This window comes from Rhinolophus sinicus, chromosome 9 (genome assembly GCF_057876585.1).
Source record: "Rhinolophus sinicus isolate RSI-liver-muscle chromosome 9, RSI-T2T, whole genome shotgun sequence".
NCBI classification, from domain to species: domain Eukaryota; kingdom Metazoa; phylum Chordata; class Mammalia; order Chiroptera; family Rhinolophidae; genus Rhinolophus; species Rhinolophus sinicus.
This window is the reverse complement of record NC_142509.1, coordinates 8,454,724-8,472,086: the sequence shown is the minus strand read 5'-3', so window position 1 is coordinate 8,472,086 and position 17,363 is coordinate 8,454,724. Positions and strand designations below refer to the sequence as shown.

The window sequence follows — 17,363 nt, the reverse complement described above, 5'->3', positions numbered from 1 at the left end:
TGATCAAACCTCCCTGGGGCCTCTATCACCCTGCCTCTGTAAAGGAAGATTGTTGTGAGGATTAAATAAAATAAGATATGCAAATATTTAGCAAGTAGAAGGCTCTAAACAGATGAGAATGTCCCTCCCTCCTCTAAGCTTTCTCTTTAAGCAGACAGACACCCAGTGCATTAGTTTCCTGGGGCTGCCATAACAAAGCACCATGGACTGGTGGCTTAAACAGCAGAAATGTATTTTCTCAGTGTCATAGAGGAGAGAGATCCAAAAACAAGGTGTTGGTAGGGTTGGTTTCTTCCTAGGCCTCTCTTGTTCGCTTAGAGATAGCCATCTTCTGCCTGTGTCCTCACATGGTCTTCCATCAGTGTGTGTCTTTACCTCCTCATCTTACAAGGACACCAGTTATATTGGATTAGGGCTCACCCTGATGGCCTCATTTTACCTTAATTACCTCTTTAAAGATGCTATTTGCAAATACAGTCACATTCTGTGGTACTGGAAGTTAGGGCTTTGATACATGAATTTGAGTTTGGAATGGACACAATGCAGCCAAAAATACCCAGTCACTCTTTGCCGTCTGTCTCCTTCAGCTCATTGCAAACCTGATTTGACTCTTGCCCCTGTGGCCATGGGAGGAAAGGGCAGGGCCTGTAGGAGCTGGGCAGTGTTTCTGGAGGCCTCTGGAAACCAGCCTTGACGGCCAGCACCGCAAATGCCAGAGTCATGAGGCTCAGAAATACTGGTACATAAATAACTTAGGAATTTGAGCTCATGGTTTTACCACAATGATGAAAGCACAGCTTAAAGATAGATGAGGTATTTACTTACCGGGGTGAGCTGTGCAGGGAAGGAGGAAGATTCTCTTCTGGGGCTCCTCTCACAGATAAGTAAGAAGGAGCAGGAGAAGGAAAGATGTACCACAGTCAGGAGCAAAGGGAAAGCTTCTCCTGCTGGTGCTTTTCTCTCCAGACGCATCCGGCTTCCCTGCTTCCCTGCTCCTCACTCCCCTCCCACCTGGAGCTCTCCTTCTTCAAAAGCCATCCTCGGTAGCATTCTCTTGGCCCACCTGCCCCGCAGAGCACTGAACCTTTACCTTGCCTTCTTCGTGGCTGCATTCCCAATTAGGAGACGTCCCGGCTTGTTCACATCCCCATGTGCCCCCCTCCACCCTGTGATCACAGGAACATTGGAAGTCAGTTCTCTGAAGTCTCTTTGTACCTCTCTTCTCACCTTTGCAAACTTCTTTTTTTAATTGTCATGAACACCTTGAAGAAAATAGAACAAAATATTTGTGCTCTGGATGGCTCTGTTTTCCTGACCGTCCGTCTCCATTCCAGCCCTGACCCAGTTGGCATCTTTTCTCTCACCATTTCTCCCTCCTCCCCACTCCAGGCCAGGGATACTGCTGTTCAGGAGCAGCCAGGAGTGGCCGTGGTGTATGCCTGGGCTTACCATGTGGCATGGCACTCCTACCTCACTTACCCCTGCCTCTCCTTGAGCTGTGTCTCCAGTCATTCCCACGAGGTCTACTTCACAAAATAAGTTTAGCTCTTAGCACAGAAGGTAATTTATTCTTTCCAGTGCACCCCTTTTTTCAGGGAAGCAATGAATCTTTCCTGTTTCCCTTCTTGGTTCTCTTTGCTGCCAGTCCCGTAAGCTGTCTGCCGCTGTCTTGGCCTTGACAGATGAGTCTCGCTCCACCAGGGTCTTTACAATTCAAGGCACAGTCAATCCTGTTGCAGATGGCAATCTGGTAATGTGACTACTCCAGCTTATCCCGCTGCATCAGGAGACCAGTGGAGCTAAGCTCAGGGCTATCTCTTCCCAGGTAGGCAGAGTCGATGGACACCTACAAACTACGAGTCATTGGCTGTGAGGAAGACCAATCACCCCACATTCTGCCACCGGAAGCATGACTGCTGGCTAACAATCAACCATCAGTACCTTTAGTGTATTTGTGAAATAATAGCTTCTAATATTTATGCACTATTTTACAATTTACAGAATACTTCCATGTATTTAAATATTTAAGCTGACCTACAAACTGTACGGTAGATAAGTAATACCCTTTCGCTTTAATGAGAACATAAGATAAGCAACTTTCTAAGATAATACAGTAACAAGCTATAACTTAAACTAATCAGATCTAGGACAATGTAGGATATCTATTATAGAAGGCTGCAAATCTATAATTAATCAGAAGAGAAGTGTTACAAACTATTAATATTTCTTTTCATATGGGGTTGTTTCTGGTCCTTTCTTGGAAGAAGGTATATGTGTGGTTTGAAGGGTTGGAAGGTGATAAGAAAGAAGGAGACTTAGAAGTAACATATACGTGTGACTAAGGAAAAAGCTAGGAGAAAGAACACAAAATTACATACACTTTATATTTCTTACCACTACTTTCGCCACCAGAATGAGCAATTTTGGCCCATTTATTCTTGCCTCTCTACCAAGTTGTTGCTGCTAGAACTTTTCATACTTCGTCACTGTGTCTGACAAAACTTGATATGCAGTTGTTCTCAGTGGGGCACTACTGGGGATATCCGTGAGGGCATTTTTGGTTGTCAGTATAACTGGAGGGCTCTCATGGCATCCAGTGGAAATGGAGCCAGGAATACTGAATATCAGACTGTGTAGGGCAGTCGTACTTAGTGTTGAATTCATGTATCACGCCCATAGCGTTTCCACTGAGAAACTAAACTAGAGGGAAACATCAAACTCAGAAAGCTCTGGCATTTGTTCATGGACTCCCTGAGAACTCAGATTGACCATGCTGCTTTGCTTTTTCCTGTGCTTCTGTCTACTGGTCCTTCCTTTGAGAATTTTCTCCCTTGGATGCTATGTCCTTGTTACTCTTGAAATGGCTCAACCATAGAAATTCCTTTCCCTGAAACATGAAGAAGGACTTCCTCTTTTAAATTTTTCCTTGGTGTATATTTATTCTTCAGAATATTCTTTACGCCAGTTGAGACCCCTCAGGCTGTTGAGGACAGAGAATATGCTGTCTAATGCTCATCAATCACTCTTCCTGTCAGGTCTGTCTATCTAAACAGTTTTTAAGCCCTGTAGGCAAGGCCAGTTTCTGTTCTATTTGGTGCAGAGTTGAGTGCTTTTCTCGACACAAACAATGGTGAAATAATGATTGTCGTAATCAGAATCATGGTTTTGGTAAGTGGAATATGCTAAGCTTTCCAAATGCTATTTTTCATAATCTATAGAATGAATAATGGAAGGAACATGAACCTCATGATTCAGATGTTCTATTTGGGTACATTTCCCCCCTAATAATTTGAGAGGAGTCTTTTTTATCCAGCACTGGGCCGGCCTATGCATCAGACTGGGTATGCATGTGACTGAGCAGTGTGACACTGCGAGTGACTATGAGTTTAAAGTTCTGTGAGTTCCTGCGGGGGGAAAAAAAAACAATTAATAAAATCTGGTTTATAAGAAAAAATGAAACACTAAAAAGACTTAAAGAAAGGATCTAGTAGACAGAACAACCTCTGAAGAATATGATGATAGGAAGTCAAGTGTAAATGAATCAGGGACTTGTGATTCCATGAATGTTTCCTAATATAGAACATCTGAAAAATAGATTTAAAGGGAAATAAATGTCCAACTAAATATTATGCTAAACAGAGAAAGAAAAAAATGTGCTAACATATGCATGAGTGAGCATGCATGTGAGTGTGTCTCAAATTAGCTTACAATTTTATGAGCTTACAGTTTTGGGTTTGTGTGCATGCCCAAAGAGAATACACGGGTGTATGTGAATAAAAGGAAAAATAGTGTTCTGGGGTGTGTTTAGTGTATATGTGTATATTTTGAAGAATATTGGGGAATAATTATGGCTATTCATTTTATAAACATTTATGTGGTTGGCAGGGATAATGTGTATTATCTCTTAAGACAAGACTGTTTAAAAGTAAAAAAATTAGTTATTTTATATGCTTTCTGAAATATAATCTCCTCTCTTGTCAGAAATCTTTAGCATTGTGTGCTATATAGAGACTAGAATCAGTGTTTCTCTGGGAATTGAAGCAAACAGTTCTACCCACCAGTACGGAGGGGAGACAGCCTGGACAGGACACAAAGCCTGGAGTAGAGAATGTGATTGTCAGTGGAATCCAGAAGCAAGAGCCATGAAGGCCAAAAGTGTTACAAGATTCCCAAGAGTCCCCAAGCTATTTAAAGAACACTGAGTTTCTCAGTTCACAGAAGATCCAGATGTACTTAAACTGAAAGACCAAGTAAATTTTTAAGAAGTTGTAAAACTTGGGAACATTCAAGATTCTGACACATGAAATACAGTTTGTTTGCCACCTATGTTGTACAACACATTGCCTTAGCTAGTAAAATTAACTACTTTTTAGTGTGCTTTTCTGTGAATTTTAACACCTGCATAAAGTCATGGAACTACCACCAATGGAACTGAACAGAATATACCACAGTCCCATCAACCCATGACATTTATCATGCTGCATTTTTGCAATCAAGATCTTACCCCTCTCTTAACCTCTGTTGTTCAGATTGGATGATTTTTATTCATCTATCTTCAAGTTCACTGACTCTATCTCCACTCTGCTATTGAAACTATCCAGTGAATATCTACAATTCAATTCCATTTTTCCATTCTTTATGGATTTTAGTTCTCTGTCAAAAATTTCTATCTTCATACTAATTTCAGTACTGTTCACATTTACTTCCTGGGCATAGTTATACTAGCTGCTTTACATTTGTGTTAATTGCAGCATATATGCCTTCTTAGGGTTGGTTTCTGTTAATTGTGTTTTCCCATGCAAATTCTCTAGGTTTCCTTTATTTTTTGGTATGATTAATAATTTTGGATTATATACTGCACATTTTCAATATTGTGTTAGTTGGCTCTAGATCCTGTTAAAATCCTTTGAGGATGTACTCAGAGGAAGGATTGGCTGTTTTAGGAGCCATTTAGTCCAATTGGATTCATGCTACAAATCCTGACCTTCCCTCTGTTGGCTGTGGTTCCAATACCAGATCCGTTTTCAAAGGCTTTGCAGTGTTTAAGGTATGTCCTCCATTGGCCAACTAGGACTCTGGTTGGTGGTAGATGCAATAGTTCAATTTTCAAAGCTTTTGGTAGACAGTTTTGGGCGAACTCCACACGTTTATCCGTGAACCTAGGACTTTCTCCACCGCTTTCTGTGACCCTTTCCTTGAGCTTCCTTCCATCTCTCTGTGATGTCTTCCCACAGCTACCGTGGGCCTCCTTTCTGTTCCCCCTGCCGAGAAAGCAAAGGATGAGCCTCTCCAAATGTTTCTTATTTCCTATAACGGAGTCAAACAGCCAGGGAAAACAAGGAAAGAGAAAAAAGGAAAAGAAAAAAATGCCATGGAAATTCCTTCACATTTTCCAAGATCCTCTGGTCACAAAAATAGGATTTTTTTCAAGCTGTAGGTGTTTATATCGCCACCGGTGCTGCAACTGTTGCTGCTGCAAGGCTGCAGTTTCAGGAATGAGGCTTCTCTCAGGGCACAGCCAAGAGGAAGACGACTGACAACAACAACAACAAAAGGCAGGCTATGTCCTTGAAGCTCCCCATCCTGCTATTTCCCCCTTTCCCTATCCTCAGACATAAAAGAGAGAGTTTATCTTGAAGCTTTTTCAGTTTGCACCCAGCACACAGTTTTAGGCTTCTGGCTGCTCTGAGTCTAAGCCCGGAAAGATTGAGGAGGGGATGAAACAGGAAACTTGCCACTGTATGGTTCTTTCTTCGAGTTTTTATTTTCCTCCCCAATTTGCTTACTGGTATTTTTCAGAGTCCTCAGATAACTTTTTAAAAAAATTTTTAAATGTATTCTGTCCAGTTTTAATGAATGAAAGATTGGTCAAGGTGTGCTTACTCCATCTAAGCTGAAACTGCAAGTCCTGTAGAGAATTAATCATAATAACTGACTAGAATCAGTTCAAATTTTAAATTATCACCATGCATGTGTAATTTTCAACAATGAACAGACATCTCCTACTGCCAGGCCCTTTGTAAACCACTGATGTAGGAAAAATGACAGCTAAGAACAATGGGAAATGGGACTACAGAGGCATGTATGTGTGTCATGGGTTATCAAAGAATTTAATAAGGATGGATTCCTTCATTTTAGTTTTCTGAATATGCATTTGGATGTAGAGAGGATTACTTTAATAGACCCTGTCCATACAAGTATAGACAGAGAATTAATCTTAACTTAGTAAACTATAAATTCATTGAGAGCAGGTAACATATAAATTAATGAATTCATTCATTCATTCATTCATTCATTCAATAACTGTATATTGTAAATACTAAATATTACCGCGCAAAAATAATACATTCCCTTAATGGACTTTTAGTCTTACGGGATAAACAGATAAATAACCAAACCATTTCAATATAATGTAATAAGTGTTATAGGAAAAAGCACTCACTAATTAGGATGTACAGTGAAGAGAGGAACAAGAAGGTGTTATCCCAGAGGCACCAGAAAGGTTAAGCGATTCTCATAAGAGATTAAATCTAAGCTGGAAAGGAAGAGGCAGCCCAAGAGAGATATTCCAGGGGATAGCATGGGTAAAAACAGGGGAAAAAACATAAGATGGCATCATTCTGTAATTACAGGGTTTTTTCAGTGAGACCTAAGCCAATTATGGAAATATTACTATATTAAGGGGGAAATTATAAAGACAGAAAGAATGTTCATGATGTACCATAGAATAATTTATGTGGAGTTTGGGTTAACAGGATCAGATATCCATACCTACCTAGTAGTAGTACTGAAAAAAATAAAATAGAAAATAACACCTGTAGATAAGTTTTGTAAATTAGAAAGTCCAGACACTATTTCATAGTCCAAGAAGTATAAGATAATAGAGGCAAAAATAGTGAGAAGAGGATAGATTCAAAAACATATTTCAAAGGGAGAATTAACAAGACTTAATGACGCAGTCAGTATTGTGGTTAGGGAAGATAAGTGTTGAGAATGACTTCCAGAATGGTGGTTTGAGCAATCTCATTGATAAAAGTGTAATTTCTTTAATAAGAGAAAAACTAAAGTTGGAAGGAGAAAATCAAGAACCCCATGTTGGACATGTCAGATGTGGTACACCTATGAGACTCCAGGTGACTGCTTTAGGGAGACCATTGCATATATGAGTCTGGGACCCACGAATGAGAAATAGGGTGGGGATACAAATTTGTGAGGCATTGGCATATAACTGGATGTTCAAAACTACTGGATAACATCCATCATGTGGGAAATGGTAATACAGTGAGAAAAGAAAAGAATGCTAGGACGTGGCTCTGAAGAATCCCAACACAGAGAGAGAGGTTCGATAAAATATGAGAAGCCAGTAAAGGAGATTTTAAAGGAGTATCCGGAAAGGTAAATGGACAAATAGGAGGATAAGGCATCATAGAACCACAGAGAAATTCATGTAAGAGAATTAGTTGTCTTTTAAGAAAGTGCTGAAATGCGTGCAATGAATTTGGCAATTTGTCAGTCACTTATGACGATAGTATGAGTAGGTTTAGTGGAGCGGTGTGGACAGAGCCCGATTGGACTGATTGAGATATAAATATGAGGTGAAGAATTCTAGAAAGCACATTTATTTGGACAATAGGTTCAAGAAGCTTTGTTGTGAAAAGGGGCTGTGAAATATGGGGTCAGCGGAGAGGAGTGGTGTTAAAGCAGATATTTAAAAGGTGAAAAAATCCTGGTAGATTACAACTACGCACTAAGACTGGGATAGCAAACTGATTTTCCTTTCTTGAGCTAAGTCATCTGCTTTTCATTTCTTGAGCTAAGTCAATTGGTGTGACTGCCCAGATCGGTATATTTAAAAATTTATATATATACTTGAGGCTAAGTAAATACATAAAGATGAGAGCAATACATCATTCATGGAAATAATCCAGCAGAGCAAAAGTGAATGGAGATGTAGGGGAAAGTACAGGTAATAGAGCAGAGTCCTCGAAAAGATGAGGAGGGAAGAAATCCATAGATCAAAGGTAGGAATTTGATTTTTGATAGAAGGAACAAGAGATAGTTGTTCTGTTAGACAGCTACTGTAACACAGGAATAAAGTTGAAGGAGTTGGGGGTAATTTCCAATGAGAAATTGCAATAAAGAGTCATAAAATCTGTTTCCTCAAACTTAGGAGACATAAGATAACAAGCACAGACATAGAAAGTTTGTAGATTTGATTGTGAGACAATGAGTGATGCCTGTCTAATGGCTTTTGTTTTGTTTTGTTTGTTTTTTATCTTCTCAGTGCAGCATGAGACAAGATCATTAACAGAGAATAGTATAAATAGGGAAGAGGATGATAAGACCAGGAGATGTTTGAAGAGAATGAAGGAGGAAATAATAAACCTTGAGAGTGGGAGAGTATGTTTGTCAGAGAAACACTAGAATTCCAGGGCAGTGATGAGAGCTTATGTGAGGGAGGTGACCACGAACGCATGGTGAAACCAAGCTGTTTGTTTGTGTGGTATTCCCAGAGTAGACACCGTGAAGACAGGTCTATCTAAAGTGGGGTTTCCTCATACTAGTGGAACATACAGACAGAGGTGAAGTAAGTTGGGGTATTTTGCAGTGACAGATTACAATGATGGGTCATAAAAATCTAAGTTTTATCAAAAGGGATATAAAAGTGAAAAAGGCTAAAAAATGTTGAGTCAATGGATTTGAGCCACAGTGAAGTAAAATAATTGTTTCCATAAGCCACTGAGCAAATGTTTTGCAAAGATAGGCAGCCATGTATAGCGTGAGATGCTGAAATTCATGACTTGAGATACGGTACAACATCTGACAAGTGCCAGGTACAACTGTGGAGTAGGTCTCTAAAGTGTGCAAAGGGAAACTCATTGGATATAAGGAGATCAAGAATGTGAGATTAGGGTTTGGATAGATTGTATTTCTGGACAACAAAATCACTGAGCATGATGGGAGGATTGAGGATGGAGATAAAGACTGTAAGCCAGGAGCAAACATATTCAGTAAATGGGAAGCAATGGCCAGGAGGTCAGTAGGAAGCAAAAATGTGGTGAGGAAGAAGAGTGAAATTATTTGAATGTTACAAGCCTCAAAGGTATAGGGTTTTAAAAAGATGGGCTCCAGAAGTTTCATTGGAGAGCAAAGGTACCAACCAACAATAAAACAAATCAATAGTTTCCACTCGACAGGCAAGACGGTCTACAGTGGAATCCACACTCCCAAACTCGTTATGACAGGGAGGTGGAGGCAGCTCTCCAAGACGAGTGTGAGGATATAAGGGAACAACTGGCCATGCAGTTGTGAAGACTGGAGTGAAGACTGGAGGGCTTTGAAGGGAGAGGAAGTGTGGAGCTGAGTCAGATGGAAGGTTATATGAAACAGTGTGATATGAGACTACAGGAAATACGATGCTACTGGAGAGATTCTGTGTTTCCCTGAAAATAAGACCTAGCTGGACAATCAGCTCTAATGAGTCTTTTGGAGCAAAAATTAATATAAGATCCAGTCTGATTTTACTGTAATATAAGACCGGGTCTATATCATATCATATCATATAATATCATATCATATCATATCATGTAATGTAATATATAATATAATACCCAGTCTGATATGATATGATATGATATGATATGATATGATATGATATGATATGATATGATATGATATGATATGATATGATATGATATGATATGACATGACATAATATAATACCGGGTCTTATATTAATTTTTGCTCCAAAAGATGCATTAGAACTGATTGTCTGGCTAGGTCTTATTTTCGGGGAAATATGGTTGTACATCAGGGGTCAGCAAACTGCAGGCCTCAGGCCAAATCCAGCCTGCTGCCTGTTTTTTTGTTTGTTTTGTTTTTTGGTATGCCGTACAAGTTAAGAATTTTTGTTTTTAAGTTTATTGGGGTGACAATTGTTAGTAAAATTACATAGATTTCAGGTGTACAATTCTGCATTACATCATCTATAAATCCCATTGTGTGTTCACCACCCAGAGTCTGTTCTCCTTCCATCACCATATATTTGATCCCCCTTACCCTCGTCTCCCATCTCCTCCCCCCTTACCCTCGGCTAACCACTAAACTATTGTCTGTGTCTATGAGTTTTTGTTTCTCATTTGTTTGCCTTGTTCTTTTGTTGTTCTTGGTTTATATATCACATATCAGTGAAATCATATGGTTCTCTGCTTTTTCTGTCTGACTTATTTCGCTTAGCGTTATACTCTCAAGATCCATCCATGTTGTCACAAATGGTCCTATTTCATCTTTTCTTACCGCCGAATAGTATTCCATTGTGTCTTTATCCATTCATCTATTGAAGGACATTTTGGTTGTTTCCATGTCTTGGCCACCGTAAATAAAGCTGCAATGAACATTGGAGCACATGTGTCTTTATGGATTTTTTTTTACATTTTTAAATAGCTAATTATGAATCAAAAGAAGAATAACATTTTGTAACACATTAAGATTATATGACATTGAAATTTCATTGTTCATAAATAAAGCTTTATTAGAATGTAGCCACACTCATTTGCTTACATATTCTCCGTGGCTGCTTTATACTACAATGGCAGAGTTCAGTAGTTGCTACAGAGCCTGTTTGGCCTGCAAGGTCTAACATACTTGCTCTTTGATCTTTTACAGAAAAAAGTTTGCTGACTCTATTCTGCAGGACTGATAATGATGATCTCTTGGAGAAGAGTGGGTATTCAAGCTGGGGTCTTCACAGCATCATAGGATGCTCCAGTGGTGTTCAGGCCAGCTGTGCCCACTGCGTCATACAAAAGAACTACTCCCCGGGGGGTGACAATGGCTTTGAGCTTTGATGAGAACAGAGTAGTCATGGGAGCGAGTTTCTGATTTACCTAAGCAACTGGATAATTGCCTTTAGCAAACACTTCCATTCTGCTTGCTTTGTTTGATGTGTAATTTTATCATCTGCTTATGTTTTGGCTCTCTCACACTCGCCTCTCCATTTTTCCTGTCTATCTATCTATCTGTCTGTCTATCTATCTATCTATCTATCTATCTATCTATCTATCTATCTATCTATCTACCTATCTATCTACCTATCTATCTATCTCTCCTGCCTTTAATGGCTGATGACTCAGCTGGCTCATTCACAAGCTTCTGCCCACTTCTCTACTGCACCTGGACGTCTTGGTGCAGTCTTATATGAGGCAATTAGTCTCCTGAAGTTAAGAATGCAAACAGAAATAAAGAATAACTTGTGGCCCATTAGTCAAGGTTATTAGTTTTTTCAACTTAAGGACCATGACATTTTGGCTGGTGACGAAGTAAAAAGTTTCTTTACCTGCTCTCTTGGGACGGTGGAAAAGGAAGAGAGTTAGTGGGCTTTAAGAAGGCCAGAGGACTGGGAATTAATGCAATTTAAGTAGAACAGTTAAAAATAGGTGGAGGTAGACAGAACATATGACTGTGAGTGGCAGGCAAAGCCCCTGGATCCTGAGAAAGAAGGAGGGCAGAGAAGTCAGGTAGGCATGAATGTGAGAACAGGGACTTTTCTTCCATCTATTTATGCATTTTAGTTTCTAACCTCTTCAGGCAGGTGATGGAGATTTCTCCAATATAGAATTGCCCTATAAGGCCAAGTTCAATATTTCTTCAGTGGAAACAGCTGTTGCTTGAAACCACATCGCCACTTGCCAGCCTCCATCTTTGCGTAGTGCTGCTCATTGTGGCACTTGTTAGTGTTTCTGTTGCAGAAGCTACCTCTTCTTCTCATGAGCCCCATTTTGTGTGGATGGCAGCACTTTTTTCCATGCCTATCCCAGGAAGGTAAAGAGTATAATCATATTTCCTACAATCATTCCACAACTAATTACATAGAAACAGAGCTGAATCACCAAGCTGATTCTACTTGGAAAGGATTCAACCGAATTGATGATGACATAAGAAAGCTCTCTGAGACACTTCTGATTAGGGCATGCTGTATCCTAACTCATTCAGAGGAAGTAGGGACATTAGCTACAAGAGCTTTTAACTAAGGATATTTGTGGAGATGGCCAAACCTGGCTTCTTTCTTATTCACTCCAGGCCTAGTTTGATGAAGGCTTTTTTTTTCAGTTTTTCAGACGTGTGGAATAAAATTCCTTAACTTTAGGTGATTTGAGAGGTCTTTTTATGTGTCCAGCCCTTTATCAGGGAAAAAAAATTAAAAATAAATACCCTAGAAGATTTCTGCTATCTTCTGGAAAGTCACCAAAGAAGCATTTAATAGTTCATTTTGACAGCTAGAACAGCCACCAAAATTATGTCAGTCAATTCATTCATTCAGTCTCTGACCTTATGATCATTTGTTCCCTCCTAAATCTTAAAAACTGTTATTGATATTGGATATATAAAGATAAATAAGAGTTTATTCTGCTATTCTGCCTTGGGAATTTGAGTCCAGTGGGGTAAAACATAGCAATGAAAAGCAATTACTTTAACATTAGAAACAAACAGACAAAAAAATTAATAGGATAGAAAGGAGGTAAGGAAATGTGTGTATCAAGAAAGGGCTGATACGTAAGGCTTCTTTAGAGTGATATCTAAGACTACTTTGAAGGATGCATAGACATTTGACAGTAGAAAAGCAGTTATTAGATACCAGGTAAAGAAGGAGAAGCTGCAAAGCATGATAAATGCCTCATGTTTTAGGAACTGTGCTGGTGAGTGCAGTGGGTGTGGGAAGAAAGGAGTTGGTAATAGAAGAATCTGGAGATGCAGACAAGAGCCAGCTCATGAGGAGCCTTTATATACCGTGTCCATGAGGAATGTGGAGCACGGAAAGGATTTAAGCAGGAGCTAGATTGATTTTTATTTGGGGCAATTATTTTGACAAGAATTAAAATAATGAACTGGAGTCAGGGAGATCAGTAAAGAGGGTATTATAATAATCCAGAGTAGATAATGGGTGACTGAATTAAGATAGTTAACAATGAAAGGGGGGGGGTAAATAAAAAATAGTTAAATAAAATTGTGTGTGTGTGTGTGTGTGTGTGTGTGTGTGCTTGTGTGTGTGTAAAAGTACAGGCTCTGGTAGAATTCAAATAATTGGCTGGTCACTTACTAGATGTGTTTATTAACCTCTCTAAGCCACCTCTATCTCACAGGGTCATTATAAAAATGAAATGATAATGCATTTAAAACACTTGGCAGAGCTAATGCCCAGTCTATATTAGCCATTATTTAAAGACAAATTAAAAAACAACAACAACAAAAAAAAGTTCACAATGATGAAGAAAAGAAGATAGATTTGAAAACTGTAAAGGTGATAAAAACAACAGGATTTGTTGATTGAAGATGAGGAGTGAGACAAAGGGAAGAATCAACTGTGACTCTATTTTAGGAGAATGGGGAGTTAGCCACGCTAACAACCGAGATTAATGGATATTGGGGTGAGAGCAGGTTTGAGGGGAAAGATGGTGATTCAGCCTGTGGTGTCTATGAAACATACAGATGAGTCATTAGGTTGGTGGTTATGGGCCTGGAGTTCAGCAGATCCTCCTGGAATGGTGCTGTAGATGAGGAAATCGTGAGCGTAGCTGATAATTTAAAATGGAGGAATAGGATTTCAAAACATAGACAGATTAGGAAAGGGGACAGAAGTAGCAGAGGAGTGGACCTGATGGTAGGGTTGAGTCTCCTTCTTCCTGTAGTTTGTTCCTTCTAACATTTATTGACTCTCACACATTCCCATCACTCTTCTGTGCATTTGCACAAATTCTCTTATAGAATTCTCAGTCCCATCCTATGAGCAATTTAAAAAGTCTCCACATTTTACTAATGAGGGAGCTGAGGATCAATAACTTATTCAAGGCTACCTAATTGCTAAGAGAAATAGCCATAATCAGGATTCAGAAACACCGTGATGGTTCTGATAAATCACAGTTGTCTTGTTTTCATACATTGCATTCCATCCAGGACCCAGGTGTGCTTGCCTACGATTAGATTTTATGTGAAATGAGAGGTAGAATAAAACATTAGTAGTGTAACTAATGAAAGAGTAAATCAACTATTTTCCTTTCCACGCACTGTCTTTTTATAGATTTCATGTGGTTGAAAATTCCACCTGTGTATAGTGGAACACTTAGAACCAACAAGTGGGCAGGGCCCATTCATATGTTTCAGGCACTATGATATGACAGCAAGGAGCTTTGGTGGTGGGTAGATTTTGAGAACTATTTGCAAAAATGCAAAGACTGTAATCAAGTATGGCAAATACAAAGGCTTTCAGTCATGCCTCCCTTTCTCTCTGGGCCCAAATGATCCTCCACCAACAGGCTTCCTGCTTCTCTGTGGGTATTTCCACGCAGTTTTCTTGAGGCATTCTTTTACACATATTCTCTTATGCCATGGCAATTAGAAATGCATGCATGGTACTTCCTTCTCTAGTATTGATGGCACTTTGTAGTTTCCTCTCATGATCTGATCTGAATTTATTCATTAGATTTCCTTAAATATAGATTCAGCCCCAGCCCAGCTTTTCTACTTTCTCCCTTTCCCCAAGCGGTCATTGTGTCATTGAGTCTTTGCTCGGTGTAGTCACCAATAAATGGAATTCTTCAGGAAAGCCTTCATTCTTCCTCACATCTAAGGATGCTGCATGAAAAAGGAAAACTATACCTCCCTCCTCCCTCTAGTTAATCACCCAGGGTCACAGGTCTCCAGAGATATAGACAGAACCCTGCACAACCATTCTTTCCATCCTAAGTCTTGGTGGGAAAAGAACTCCCCTCTTATAATGAAAAAAGAATTCTTCCCATCTGCATATCCATTGTTCAAAAGGACTGTTCAGTTACTTCTGTTCCATCCTCCACAAAACATTTAATTAAATGCATACAAGGCTACACTTTACTCCTAGTTCTGTCCTTCTTGATATCACCAGTTATATTTTGAGGATTTTGTTTGTTTCTTTGTAGGGCTAGGGGCTGATAGAAATTTGATTCTCTACCATCAATAGGGGGTGAACAAAAGGAACGCAGAAAGATGAATATTAATCTTTTTGCATTTTAAGTCCCTTTTAGACTCCTTTTCAGAAAGTTATAGATTCTCTAATTACAGAGCACACGCATGTGCGTGCACGTGCACACACACACACACACACACACACACACACACACATTGCAAATATCACTTCCTAAGGTTCAAAACCCCTGGAGTTAGAGTTCCAAAATTCTCAGATTAAGAACTCCTGTTCTTAATAAAGTGTCGTCATGGCTATGTTATAGACTGACTATACTGACTGCTCTGCTTTTCCAGGGCAGTTCAGAACTAGGTGACTAAGTTAACTTCACTACAAAGGGACTCAAAACCTGAGGGTATGTGGGATGGTGTCAGGAGAACCTTAACCCATTAGCAGCCTCTCAAGTAAAAATAATTTCTTTAAATTAATCTGGGCAAGGAATTTCAAAGCAATTAAGTTCTTCACATTTTTCAGCACTCAGTATTGGCTTATATCTCTAGAGATATAGAAAAGAGAAAGCAAACAGCCAAGATACTGAGGTAATGTGACACTGCGAAATTCTATATTTATCCCCTATCAATGTCTTTCAGATCAACTTGCCTGAATTTACAAATCAAAAGCTGATTTCTTTCTTTCTTTAGTTTTAGCAGCCATCAGCTGCACTACTGCAAATACCCAGGTTTCCAGACATCAAGCTGCAAACTCCAAACATCCAGCTGTTAGCTTTCTGACGTTGATATCATCACAGTAATAGAGGGTCTGCATGCAAAACCGAGCTGACAGGCCTCACCAAAAGGCACACAGCAGGCACACAGAAGACCACACACTTCCCAGGGCCCAGCTGGCTGCTGAAGCCTCATCTGCAAAGAAAACCAGAGTCATGTCATTAAGGAAAGGGACAGACCTCAGAGGTGCACAGGGCCTGGCTCTGTGGAGTCCAGGGACACATTTTCGTATAATTACATTTGGGCTACAGCTCCTCAATACAAAGCTAACGATTACTCCCAGAAAATTTCCTAATCAAAACACTGAGGGATTTTTTTTCCTTCTAGATATCTGTAAAATAAAATATTACATTTCATAATGAGTAGTTATGCATATTCAAACATATACATATATTCAATTTCAACTATCAGATGAGTTCTGAATATATGGCAGGATCTATGCTAAGTATTTTGCTCTTATCTTCATTGATAGTTAGATAGGCACAAATACAACTTACAGTTGGCCTCAGTTTATCTAATATTTGTATTGGATCTCTATGGCTTTATGATGGAATCAGTTTAATAGATTAATTTTTAAACTATCAGTTAACATTTCCATTTTAAGCAAAGAAGACAATGAGCACTGAAGCTATCTGGGAAACTGTAGCTTCTGTGTGTCGGACATGACACAAAACAAGCTGCGACAAGCTGAAGGAGCTCAGAAACAAACAACAGAAAGCTGAGGGAGACGGTAAGTTTCCCAGGTATAAGAAGAGTCCATATAAAATAGATAACAAATCTGAGACTTGGAGGAAGGTAATGGCATGGGGACATGGCCACACGTTAAGCACTCTATGACATTAGCCCCTGACTCACTACCAGCCGACACTAGCACGTTTAAGGGAGATTCTGCTTATACAGTGGAAACCAGCTATTCAGAACAATTCAGCCCGTCCCATTCCGCAAAGATGGTACTATGTTTCATACCAAAATTATTGGTCTCATCAACTGTTTGAGTCTGTACCTCGGTTCTATAACAAGCAAAAGCAGGTTTGGGCCCTCCAGAACTTGTTTTTCTGAAAGAGATCGTATAAATTTGCTCATTCTTGGAGAGATCATCAGAATCCTTTCTGCTTGCTCTGCTATGTATGGCCAAAGGAAAAGTCAAGGAGAAAAAAATGCATAAAATTTATGTATATGCTTTTATTCTTAGCTTTGAAATTACAGATGTTTCTGAAGCCATCAGTCAGTCTCACATGGGTGATGCGGCTATCCAGGCTTTCTTAGAAGAAATGATCCTCAGAAATCGTATCCCTTGTAAATCAAATCCTATTTTAAGTGAAGGGAGTAGAACTTTTTAGTTAAAGGATCTGTGGTGAATCCTTTGTAAAGTTTATTATTAAATTCCTATGAGAAAAGCAGAGATCTGATTATTCGTTCATTTCTGCATTGATGTTTTCTTGTATCAAGGATCTTGTATATTAAAATGTTTTCCAACTGAGTTGTGGTATCAGTAAGAATAGTGGTCATGATAACTACCATTTACTGAGAACTTACTTTACACATATTTAATATTTAATACTCATAATAACCCTATAAGGCCATCTTATTTTTCCCATTTAACAGAAAAGGAATCTGAAGCATGGAGGAGTGAACCATCAGCTAGT

The 17,363-nt window shown here is 39.3% G+C and overlaps 1 protein-coding gene across 7 annotated transcripts in view; it reads left to right on the top strand.

Moving 5' to 3' along the window:
- NTM (neurotrimin) overlaps positions 1 to 17,363 on the top strand; it is a 1,007,340-nt gene that overhangs the window by 952,781 nt on the left and 37,196 nt on the right. For 5 of the 7 annotated variants that reach the window (XM_088800814.1, XM_074321814.2, XM_074321815.2 and 2 more), the window contains one exon: positions 10,666 to 10,722. The exons of the other annotated variants lie outside the window; for them this stretch is intronic. In XM_088800814.1, coding sequence (XP_088656940.1) covers positions 10,666 to 10,722 — 57 coding nt within the window. The remainder of the gene's footprint in view (positions 1 to 10,665; positions 10,723 to 17,363) is intronic. 7 annotated transcript variants of the gene reach the window in all.